Source organism: Phoxinus phoxinus (genome assembly GCF_949152265.1).
Source record: "Phoxinus phoxinus genome assembly, chromosome: 4".
Lineage (NCBI taxonomy): Eukaryota > Metazoa > Chordata > Actinopteri > Cypriniformes > Leuciscidae > Phoxinus > Phoxinus phoxinus.
In genome coordinates this window covers 21,315,448-21,327,604 of record NC_136879.1, presented here as the reverse complement: position 1 = coordinate 21,327,604, position 12,157 = coordinate 21,315,448, and the positions used below count along the sequence as shown (strand labels likewise).

The 12,157-nt window shown below is 37.3% G+C and overlaps 2 protein-coding genes and 1 long non-coding RNA gene across 4 annotated transcripts in view; 2 read left to right on the top strand and 1 right to left on the bottom strand.

Annotated features, from left to right (window-relative positions):
* Window positions 1-7,816, top strand: part of col4a3 (collagen, type IV, alpha 3) — a 41,192-nt gene extending 33,376 nt beyond the window's left edge. For both annotated transcript variants that reach the window (XM_079610544.1, XM_079610543.1), the window contains exons 40-52: window positions 105-206; window positions 277-324; window positions 415-600; window positions 1,185-1,315; window positions 2,278-2,350; window positions 2,472-2,543; window positions 2,769-2,894; window positions 2,979-3,077; window positions 3,856-4,068; window positions 4,206-4,383; window positions 4,547-4,661; window positions 4,766-4,938; window positions 5,086-7,816. In XM_079610544.1, the coding sequence (XP_079466670.1) occupies window positions 105-206; window positions 277-324; window positions 415-600; window positions 1,185-1,315; window positions 2,278-2,350; window positions 2,472-2,543; window positions 2,769-2,894; window positions 2,979-3,077; window positions 3,856-4,068; window positions 4,206-4,383; window positions 4,547-4,661; window positions 4,766-4,938; window positions 5,086-5,155 (1,586 nt within the window). In that variant the 3' untranslated portion in view covers window positions 5,156-7,816. The remainder of the gene's footprint in view (window positions 1-104; window positions 207-276; window positions 325-414; window positions 601-1,184; window positions 1,316-2,277; window positions 2,351-2,471; window positions 2,544-2,768; window positions 2,895-2,978; window positions 3,078-3,855; window positions 4,069-4,205; window positions 4,384-4,546; window positions 4,662-4,765; window positions 4,939-5,085) is intronic.
* Window positions 80-12,157, bottom strand: part of LOC306997303 — a 41,070-nt gene continuing 28,992 nt past the window's right edge. Inside the window, exon 4 of the long non-coding RNA XR_013797345.1 lies at window positions 80-179. This is a non-coding gene — a long non-coding RNA (uncharacterized lncRNA). The remainder of the gene's footprint in view (window positions 180-12,157) is intronic.
* On the top strand, window positions 8,799-10,421 carry sst1.2 (somatostatin 1, tandem duplicate 2). The gene is made up of 2 exons (XM_079610547.1): window positions 8,799-9,178; window positions 10,158-10,421. Exons 1-2 carry the CDS (start codon window positions 9,029-9,031, stop codon window positions 10,365-10,367), a joined length of 360 nt encoding a protein of 119 aa, XP_079466673.1. The 5' UTR covers window positions 8,799-9,028; the 3' UTR covers window positions 10,368-10,421.

Below are 12,157 nucleotides of genomic sequence, written 5' to 3'. Positions count from 1 at the left end.
ATTGTAACTTACATATAAAGAATACATATTCTGTAAAACATGATGAAATCACACTACTGGTTTGTTGTTGTTTTTTTCAGTCATATATCTCTATGTTTATTAAGGTGTTCCTGGTTCAGCTGGAGATCCTGGGTCTTCAGGAGATCGAGGAGTTCAAGGCAGAGATGGCATTCCAGGATCTGCTGGAGATAAAGGAGATAGAGGGTGTAAGATGTCACACACAAACACACACATTCACATGAAGGAATATTCTTATTTTTGATTTTGTTCTTTTAGGCACTAAGAAGGGGGATCCTGGCCCACCTGGCATCAAGGGCGAGAAAGGTAAGCCCACAATTAGGAAGCCTACCCTTCTAACATGCAGATCTTAATCACTTATCCATGCTAACACTTTATGTGTATTTTTAATTTCAGGTCCTAAAGGCTGTTCTGGACCCCCAGGGCCATGTGGGCCACCAGGTCCCTGCGGTCCAGCTGGAGTTATTGGTCCTTCGGGCAAACCAGGAGATATGGGGCAACAAGGGTGCACAGGTCCACCTGGTGTCTGTATTAGTGGTCCAAAAGGGGAGCGAGGACCTAATGGAGTACCTGGCCCACCAGGTGATAAGTCGTCTTTTATAATTAGTAATGTGCTTTCTTACTATTGATAGTACCAAGGGTTAACATTTCTTTTAAATCCTTTATCCCAGTATACTTGCTACAGACATGAAAGATACCTCAAATTATCAATCATGTCGGAGAGAGGTGTGCTATTGCTTTTCTAAGTGGTCAGACTTACCTGGTGGACGATAAAGAAACATAGAGAAAAACATAGAGACATAGGGGTGGGTTATTTTGTAGGTCTAAAGCAATGACATAGCAACCACCTAAAGACCCTAGATACCACAATAACATACTAAAAGCCACTCAAGACACTGGCTACCACCAGCAAAACCCTAGTATTGTAATAGTGAGTTTTTGTGTGTGCAGACACCACTCTTTAGGTTTGATATTAATCTAATTGGAAATGTGTCCTGACAATGCATGTAAATTAATAGACTAAATGTAGATTCTTCATGAAAAATGTCATATTTATGGTTCTCGCAACATCTATAGTGCTTAGCAGCCTGTGATTGTTTACTCTCAACCTGCTATTAATTACTGATCTCATGTCTTCTGTTGTTTCTGTGTATTTTTAAATACAGGTCTCAGAGGACCATATGGTCCTCCTGGTGACTTTGGTCCAGGCCTAAAGGGAGATAAAGGTAGCGACGGGCCCCAGGGACTTGTGGGGCTACCCGGTTGTGCTGGTGATCGAGGTGTTCCTGGTGAACCTGTAAGTGGTCAACTAGATCTCTATCAATTTATTGATATACTTTTGGCTTTTATGAAGTTGTTTACATTTAGATTTTTAGATTTAAATCTGCAGAGAAATATTATATTATAATATAGAAATATTTAGCTGAAGAACCGCCATTTTAAAAAAGCATTTGTAGTTATATTTTAGATTTGAAAATGTGAATCTGTGTTATTTTAGTATTATTTATTTATATACTATAATAGTGTTTTATATTGTAAATATTTTGAATTAGATTTTATTTTTTATATTTTCATTATTTGTTTCAGTTATTTGCCAAGGCAATTTTAAGTTCAAGTTCTTCATCTAATATTTATAATAGCATCTAATATTTTATTCCAGATGTATTTCAATTACCGATAATAATACTTTTTAATAGTTTGACTTTTAGTTTGAGATGTATTTAATAATCAAAGGCCCCCTAAAACCAAATTTTTTTTAGCTTATAGTATGAATATGTTAACCTAAAGGTTATGAATAAGCTGGTGTGTTCCAAAACAATGACAAAATTCGCATTTAGGAGATTCAAAGCATTTAAGCATTCATCTAAGCATTCAAAAAAGTCTCTCATTTCCACTAAAATGGATCGTGGATTTTTATGCTTAAGCTTCTCATCACATCGTCCATCCAATCAAATGCTTGTCTAACGTATTATCAGCGCTCGGGTTCGCTTCCATGGTGCTGTCAAGTACGACTTGCAGTCTGTGAGGTAAACTCTATTGGCTATTTGAAAAGGGGTGGAGCCATTCAATATGTCCCGCCGTAGCTTCCTGTTTCAGTGGAAGTTACGTCAACGCATCATACAAACCTGCGCGTTCCAAGGCACTTCAGCGGGCCTTTAAAGCACTGATGTGAATCTGATTCACATAGAATTTGTTGTTGAATAAATTGAGGAGTTTGTTTGTTAGATCCAGACCTGGGATAAAATGTAATGTTTTCAGGGGAGAGATGGATATCCTGGTCTCAAGGGTCTGAGAGGAAATATTGGGCCATTGGGTTTTGTTGGACCAGTTGGTAAGAAATCTTAATTAAATTGGAATTTAATGAAATGTAAATACATCTTAAATTAGTTAAATAGATGGACTAGTAGATCAATATTATTTTTATTTAACGTTTTTCTATAATTGCATTATAGGCCAGAAAGGTCATTGTGGTCCAATTGGGCTTCCTGGATTAAAAGGTTGTAAAGGACCTCCTGGAATTAAAGGTGATCTTTTATATACTGGCATACTAACCCCAGATAGCAACATGGTGTCGGCCCATGATCCGCCCACATCTGGTACGCGTTGAATCCACATGTACCAGATGTGGCCCGGATCTGGGCCGACACCATGTTGCTGTCTGGGACATATTAAAAAAGAAGCCATTGCAGTTTGTTGTGTCATATATATATATATATATATTTTTTTTTTTGTGTGTAATGATTATTTAGGGCCAAAGGGTTATGATGCTGTGAGTGAGGTCATATCTAGCTCCGGTGACCCTGGTTTGCCTGGAAAAGCCGGAGAGAAAGGAGAACCAGGAGAACTTGGACCTAAAGGATTACAAGGTCCAAAAGGTACAACGCCACTAACACAATGATCTAATTTTCTCTGATGTTTAATGAATACATCTTGTATTTGCATAATTCCCCACCTTTTAGGAGCGCAAGGTCAGAAGGGATATACAGGTGCAGACGGAGGTGTTGGACCAAAGGGGAGCTCTGGACCGAAGGGCGACACTGGCCCATCAGGAAAACAAGGTAAGTCTTAAACTTAAATTGTACGCCTAGAAGTTTGGACTTAATTTAAATCATTTAAATTATTATTCAAATTATTTAATCAAAATAATTTGGTTGGTAAGGTTTTTAATGTTTTTGAAAGAAGTCTCTTATGCTCATCAAGGCTCAATTTATTTATTTAGTATTATTGTTAAATATTATTGCTATTACAAATAACTGTTTTCTATTCTACATTTTTAAATATAATTAATTAATGTGTTATGTCTTAATATTTTTGTGGAAAATCTATAGCGAAATGTATTTAAAATACATTTATTTCATACTAAGTATACTACAAATCCATTAACATATTTACTGACATATCGCTTGACAATTACTGATATGAGTATTATAATTAAACTTTATTTGGAGTACTTCTTTATTGCACAATGCACATTTCTTAATATTAAGCCTAAAATGTGTTTTAATATCAGTAATGATAGTATGATCATTGTATGATATACGTCTTTAAATGCAAGATATTTAAAGTGTACTTGCAATAGTTCCATTTTAGCACAATCGAACATACATCTTTTAATAGTTGAAACATCAGCTCTATTCCTGGATAACTAAAGTACAAAATTACAGCATTTATTTGCAATAGAATTTGTTTTGTTACATTATAAATGTCTTTACTGTTACTTTCGATCAGTTTAATGCATTCTTGCTGAATGAAAGTATCCATTAAAAACTTGTTTTGACATCTGTCCAAACTTCCCAGTAAAAAAGTCAAATGCCAAATGCTTGTTTGCCTTCCAAGGTCCCTGTGGTTTGCCAGGCGAAGTGGGTGCCAAGGGCTCACAGGGTCCACCTGGGCAACAACTAAGAAATGGGAAAAGAGACGGATTTCTTTTTACCAGGCATAGCCAGACAATAGATGTACCAGTCTGTCCTCATGGGTTAACACATCTGTACAATGGATATTCGCTTCTCTTCATCAACGGCAATAGCGGCGGGCATGGACAAGACTTAGGCATGAGACACAGACAGAACATTCATACGACAACTCTCAAACGAATACACATAATGCAAATGGACACATTTACACACACAACAAATCTGAGCACAGAAATTCAGATTTTCACAATCTGGCTGCTTGCGTGTTTGCAGGAACTCTGGGAAGCTGTTTGCAAATGTTCTCCACCATGCCTTTCCTGGTCTGTAATCACAACGACACTTGTCGCTACGCCTCTCGAAATGATTTATCTTATTGGCTGTCTACAGACACGCCGAAGTCTGCAAACGAGGAGATTATTTTTGGAGATCCATTGGCACGGTATATCAGCAGGTAAACACACAGCCTGTGTTTCCTCAGTAGCACTTGCAATATTATACCTGTTGTTCTTAACAGCTGAGTCAGTTTGTGTTAAACTATAAGACATCCGTGGATAGATAATATGATAATAAAAATTCAACCGTCTCTCTCTCTCTCTCTCTCTCTCTCCTCAAAGGTGTGCTGTGTGTGAGGCACCAGCTAATGTAATAGCAATTCACAGCCAGACCATTAACATCCCAAAATGTCCAACAGGATGGCTTTCACTATGGGAAGGTTACTCCTTTGCAATGGTAAGAGGCAGAAATTTTTTACTAAGTATGGCAGTAAATCAAAGATTTAGTTCATGTTTACTATCAATCCATCTATCTACAATCCATCCATCCATCCATCCTAGCAAACTGGGACAGGTGCAAAAGGTTCCGGACAACCCCTGGTCTCACCTGGATCCTGTCTGGAAGAATTCCGGAAGATTCCATTCATAGAGTGTCATGGCCGTGGCACCTGTAACTTCTATCCTGATTCCTACAGCTACTGGCTTGCATCACTTGACCCTGGCAGAATGTTCAGGTACACAAAATTTAGAAGGTTAACCATTTTTATTGAATCCGCTTTAGATTAAATGGGCGATTCTGAAATTTAAAGCATAGTTTTAAAAATACTATTATATTAAGTAAACAATATCAATGAACCGTTACCTTATTTCTTGTTCTTCAGTATGCCTGTCCAACAGACAGCGAGACAGAAAGAAATCATCAGCCGCTGTCGGGTCTGTATGAAGCAGTAGCCTTAAGGTCAGAGGTGACCTTGGTATGAGACTTGAACTATAAACTTGTCAGTTTTTCATGACTTGTGTAACGTAGGTAGGATCCGTGAAGTGTTTCAGCTGGAAACAACTGGTTATGAGTGAGTTGTCATTGTGTTAGCTTTTCCTTGTGAACCAGTCAACGAGTGGAATACAGTTATGGGTGGAGCAACTGGTCATCTTTAAACACATTTCACACAATCAGAACTTTTAAGGCTGGAATACACTGCACAACTTTTGCTCAGATTTTTGCCCCGATTTGCAGTTTAGATGAGTCAACAATAGTTGCCGAAAGTCTGCGCTAATCTGCAGATTGGAGTTGACAAATTCGCGTAGTGTATTTAGCTTAGTCCATACTGACCGTGTCTACCCACCCAAGGCTGCATCCAAAGTTTTTCCGTGCTACAACAGTCGTTTAAACTGTCATGCGTCTTCTAGCAACGAGGCGTGTGTTTCTGTGCGAGTTTGTTGTGTTCGAATGACTTGGAAGTCTGGTGGTGCATGATCCTCAGCCGTTTGGGGAATGAAGTCAAGTTTTTCTCTGTAAACATTTACAAAGTCGTCAAGTGTATAATTCATCAACGGCATCAAATGCCTGTTCAGATTTTAAAGTCCGCGTAAACCGGAAGTTGCAAACGACTTTTCTCAAGTGTTGTGACGCATTTCCGAGTGAAAGGGAATATTGAACAGAGGGCAGGGTTTTACTTCAGCGCTCCTCCTCTCCATCTCTCGCCCATAGCAGAGTAACGGTTTGAGGGGAGTGGTTAAGCGTTTAAACAACCCAAGCCGGCAAACCTAGATCATCAGAAAAAGAACCATTCCAGCCCGGAAGAAACTTTTCAGACTTTGATTAACGGCAAACAATTTTTTTATGTGTATTAACTTGCACGGATTAATTGTTCACCACAAGACTAGTAATATCCGCTAACAAAGTAAATAGGGTCAATTTTGATTTCATGCCGACTTTAAAAGTTGTGTAGTGTATTCCAACCTTTAGTTGATTCTAACTTTTTTAGGAACAAAAACCAAACAAAACAATGGAAGTTCATTGTTTTAGATTTGCTCTATCCTAAATCCAAGGCACCTAAATCCAGCGTTCAGCGTTTTGTCCTCTGTGTCCATGTCCAGCACTTATAAATGTGTTTTTCTCTCCAATTTACTTATAACTGAGAGGGCAAATCAGGATTTTGGGTGACTTCAAATCAGATACTTCTCATTACTATACAGCTTTCATGCTCTAAAGTGTAACTATTTCCAATTGTAGCTAATTATGAATTGTGTGTGGGAGTAGCAGTTGTAAGCCATTAGAAAATACTTTTTTTTTTTTCTGGCAAGATTCAAGCATGCATTGAGAAACATGCACTCAATAAATAATAGTTTGAGCTCAGGTTGCTCATATTGAGCATAAACTGTATATTTAATTCAGTATTTAAAACGAATAGAAACAAAATAGGTAATCTACCCTTTAGAAATGCTACTGAGAAATAGTTTAGTAATTAAAGTTTAAATACCTACATTTGAATAGTTAACTATTACACATTAATGTCTTCCTGACTAACACTATAAACACATATTGTCTTATTGTGTTACTAATTTAATACAATAATATGTAGTAAATAATTGTCAGTCTTCCATGCTCCACATTTATTTTATAATACACATCCTTAAAGGAATTGCCTAAATATCCTGAATTAAAACTCAGTCAATCCCTGGTCAAGTATTTTGGATGTGTCTGAAGCATTGTGTGCAATTTTCAGTGTAAGCAAGGCATGCTTATAATTTGACTATGATTTTATGACCGCTTTAGTATGCAAATATGTTGCTATATCTACTTTGCTTTTGGAACTTTATTCAAGAAAAAAATCTAAGTCTGTTTCTTTGAATTTCTCTGAATTGTTTGTGCAAAGCTTATTTGAAATAGCTTTTTGTTCAGAAGTTTTGCAAAACATTTAAGCTTGTTCATATTTAACTCTGGATATCTCAGAGTTAATGGTGCTATTAGGAAAAGAAACTTGAGAAACGTTGAGAGAAAAAGTGCGTATATGTGTAGTCATTTCAGTATGTGAATTCACGAGACGCTCATCCTAGCTTTGCGTGAAGGTGATTTCCTGATGACTCATACTCTATTTAAACAGAAATTTTAATGAATCATGAATCATTGAAACATGATGAGTGTAGTCTTAATATACAGAACATATGAAAACTGCCTTCATTGTATAATCTGCTTTGTTGCAGGTCTGTCGCACTCAGTCTGGTGTATATTTCTTGTCTTTTTTTTGTATTGAATTGGCTGAACGTGTGATTTGTGTGTCCATATGAATCACAAACACTGTGCTTTGCAGTTTCATAATTGCACCTAAAATATGATTGCACACATTTAGTTTTGAAGTTAATGGTCTCTTTTTTTTGACTGCAGTGTTTAATAGCTCGAGAACTGTATAATTGAAAATGCTGTAATGGTTTTTGGTCCAAAACAATGTGTATATATTGAATATTTCTGTTGAAAATGTATAGGATCACAATCTCAGTTCCAAGTTTTAATTGGCCTATGACACTTTTTTGTCCCCTTAATTTAGTCCATAAATAATGATTATTGTTTTTGGATGTGTAGTAACATTGCACTAATTAAATAAATAATCTTTTGGATGAAGATGTCTGTCTGTCTGTCTGTCTGTCTGTCTGTCTGTCTGTCTGTCTGTCTGTCTGTCTGTCTGTCTGTCTGTCTGTCTGTCTGTCTGTCTGTCTGTCTGTCTATCTATCTATCTATCTATCTATCTATCTATCTATCTATCTATCTATCTATCTATCTATCTATCTATCTATCACCTGGTTTTGAGATTTGTTTGCCTTTTACAGTAAGTCATGACTACTTAAGGCTGACCACAAGATGTCAGGGCAGAATCTCTTTTTGAATGCTTAATGCTAACGTGTTTGTGTTACGTTTCACTATATGATTTTGTGTTTGGCTTTGAAAAGTCTCTGTAAACATTTGTTATCAAAATGCACTCGTTTTTGTAGTAGACTGTGATCTCTTAAGGAAATCACTTAAAGTAAAACAGAACTGGAACGTCACCTCACACTCAAAAGCACCAGTGCCACCATTTCTAACTAAATGCTACAAAGTGGAACGTAAAATGGTCAGAAATCCAAATAAATTTGCACGTCTGAAGGCAATCTGTAAGAGAAAAGAACATTGGCTTCATATAACACAAAATGGCTTCATATAAGCAAAAGCGACGGTTGTCTTTGTGTATTACGTTTGGGCTTTGATTTATATATCACACCTGTCACTTTATCTTTCATCAATGCTTTGAATCTCACATTCAGAATTCCCAAATGATAAAATTCATTCATTTTTCTTTTCGAAGGGAATGGAATATGTCGTCAACAGCACAAACGCACTTCTTGTGTTAACACTTCAAGAAAAGACACATTAAACTCTTCACTCAGAATCAATTAAGTTAATAAACCTTTTATCCTTCACTTCTGCCGTGGCGTGCGCTTCAGAGCGAGGGAGACGCAAACCCAGGCATTTCTCTGTTGTATTTGTTTTAGATTAGCTGAACAAACCCAAAGCCATTCAGTCTCTAATGCTTTTATTGTAGCTCCCATTGTCAAGTCGCAATTCGTTCATTTGCCTTATCTTAATGAGAGTGTCTCCCATTAGTGTGGGACCAGAAGAATCTTAATGCTTTATGACTTCACAATCCACCATCACCCAGCAACCTGGGCAGCTGTCAGTCAATAATACGAGCGGGGGGAGAGTTTAAAAAGAGCGCTTGGGATTTCCGAGGGTCCAGAACCAGAACCACAGCTCTGAAGAGACACTCCGTGAGCGGAAAACAGAGGTTTGACATGAGACTGTGTGAGGTGCAGTGTTATTTGGCCCTGTTGGGTCTGTCTCTTGTGCTGTGTGGTCGCAGTGCGAACTCTCATCTAGAACAGGACCTGGACTTCCGCCATCGCAGACTTCTGCAGAGAGCAAAAGCGATTGGACAGACACAGGTGAGTCTCGAAAGCGCATTGACATTGAGTGGCCTGGCTAACAGGGAACGTTATCTGAACTTTCCCCCAAATTTCTCTCAAAATCTTTATTCTCTCAAAAGTTATCTGGTCTTTAGTAACATGGTGCAGAGAACTTTCAAATGTTATGTTCCATAATACTTGCAAAATGATCAAATAATCTTGTTCAAATAACCAAGAAATTTTAATTTGATGTTTTTTTTTTACGTTTTTTACGTAACTTAATGGGAACATTAGTAAAACGTTCCTAGGACATATTTTTGTTAGCTGGGACACTATTCTATTTTTACCATATTTTTACCAGTTCTTCTCCATTATCTGCATGTTCAATGCTGCCATCCCACACTCAAATAGTGTTGCGTTACATTCCAATATCAATTTAGACACTTTTTCTAAATACACATAAATGGATAGTTTACCCCCCAAAATTGTTGTTTACTTGAAACCTGTACTGACTGGCTTTCTTCTGCAGAACACTAAAAAAAGAAGAATATTTCAGCTGTTAAATAATGACTCTATTTTCATCCTTTTCAGGACTATTTCAGCTTCAGATTGTTGAAATAGTTCATTCTACTTTTAATAGATGTTTAAATGGGAAATTACAATTACCCCTTCTAATTCTATAGGAAGACATCATTAATTTAAGTCCCTCTCTCTCCATTTCCTTCACTCACACACACATTTCTAAATGATCCTGTTTTTCTCATTTACATCGTGTCAAGTAAATGCATTTTCTTTTACTATACAGGAACGTTGAGTTAATGGAATGCATTTAGCTCTAATCAAAAAGCACATTCCCCTATAAATACAAAATGGCTTTTCTGTGTTTTCTCATACGTTAATCTAAATGAATGCACACCATTAGCTTTACTAGACAGTGTTTATTATCCAAATAAAAGGGAAAGTGAGGGGATGGGGGTGTTGTGAACTTAAATGTTGATCCCATTATATGTTTTCCCAGGACTGGACCAAGAAAGACATCGAAGAACTCCTTTCTCTGCTCTCCATGCCTGAAATGGAGATGCGTGAGAATGATATTTCAACGGTGGACGAAAACGAGGGCCTGCGTGTGGAGCTAGAACGTTCGGCAGAGAGCTCGAACCACATTCCCGCTCGGGAACGTAAAGCGGGATGCAAAAACTTCTACTGGAAGGGCTTCACTTCCTGCTGAGGCCCTCACTTGAAGTTGCCAATTAACTTCTCAAATCTCTTGATAATAACCGCTGTGGTCAAATCACCAGTTAATTGGTTCTGTTAGTCAATCGACTGATAGGAAGTTAATAAAGAATAAAATAAAGAATAAAAATAAAAGGTTTTTTTGTGGTGGATGATGTGAATATGATGATGAGGATACCTTGCTGAGGTATATATTATATGCTGTCTTTTCTTTGAACTATTTGTGTAGGGAACATTAGGGAGCATTAATTATTGTGTGTGTGTGTGTGTGTGTGTGTGTGTGTGTGTGTGTGTGTGTGTGTGTGTGTGTGTGTGTGTGTGTGTGTGTGTGAGACAGAGAGAGAGAGAGAGAGAGAGAAAGAGAGAGTGATGTCACAGTGGTGATTAGTGGTAATTAACAGGCATTAAGGATTATTTCCATTTCTGTTTATCATGGTGAGAGGCACGCACGACACACCAAAATGATTGAGAATGACAAAGGAGAAAAAACAATACGAAACATTCTCTTCTGAATGCTTGTGGACACCGGCTAACAGGGAATGTTCCCACAACTTTCACTAATGTTTTGTAAAGGTTATTTAAATGTTAAGATAAAATGTTCTTTAAGTAACATTTAGCCTAGTGTGTTCTTGGTAATATTTAATAGCCATGCGATTATGATGTTGCGAGAAATGTTCTTAGAACAACATTTTCAGAACATCCTTATGATGTTATTTGTACAGTAGGCTATCCTACTTGATGGTTGTTAATGTTTAACTTCTTGGAATATTACAAATAAACGTTCAAAGAATGGTATACATTGTGATTTAAAAAATGACGTTACGAAAATAGGCTACATCATGTTCTTACCACGACAAGATAACCACAAGACCATTTTTTTTTTAACAAAATCACCATTCCCACAACTTTTTTAGAACATAAGTGTTCGCTGGGGTCCACATTTCCGTCAGTATTAAAGAGCCGGACGAGACCGATGGAACATCTTTGAAGAGAACAAATAACTCACACGGATCATTTGCAGTTGGTTCTCTCTCGCGCGCGCTCGCTACAGTTTGATGTGTTCTTCATTAGCGTGTTATTGTCTGTGAAAACACACACTTCTCCATGGCTCGAGCTCTGTCCCTTCAGGCTCGCGCACGAACGCGCAGACAGGGTGGAAAAAGCTGTTAGGCAGTTGTAATTGTTATTTAATTATGGTCCTGAAAGGACCGCAAATATTTCAACACATCTGGACTGTTTGATTAGCAAGCCTGAGAAGAGACTTCCGTCATGCATGCATAAACGGCTCTCTGCTGCTGTGTTTACGGTGTACACACATTTTCTCAAGTGTGTGTCTGCTGCACGTGTTTAATACGTCAAACCGGCCATTTTACTTGCATTAGAATAACCATATGGTGTGTGCGTAGGCTATGTGTGTTTATGTGACATTTTCTATAGGCTACTTACTTTGAGCCAATTATGAGAAAATAAGTGCAAAAACAAAAGTTTTTCTCATAAGAAAAAATCCTACGGAAATAGGCTATCTTCAATTCCTCCTGGTGAGAAATTAGATCAATTGGAAAGCAAATGAGACTTTTAAGTCTCCTGCCTCTCAGATGTTTCTCCCGAGTAAATGACCCCTGTAATCACAAATGTCTCAAACTGTCATGCCAAAATCAAAGTTCTGGAATATGAACTCAAATATTTCTCATCAAATTCTACCAGTGTAAACTTATAGCCTATATCCATAATTACTAGTTTTTACTATATAATTTTACAATTGTAGTTTTTATGATTTTTTGAAGT

What these genes read in the sequence shown, in the direction of transcription:
- sst1.2 (XM_079610547.1), top strand. Translation starts at nt 9,029, where the DNA reads ATGAGACTGTGTGAGGTGCAGTGTTATTTGGCCCTGTTGGGTCTGTCT. An exon ending in AAGCGATTGGACAGACACAG is followed by an intron (nt 9,179 to 10,157) that starts GTGAGTCTCGAA and finishes ATGTTTTCCCAG; the next exon opens with GACTGGACCAAGAAAGACAT.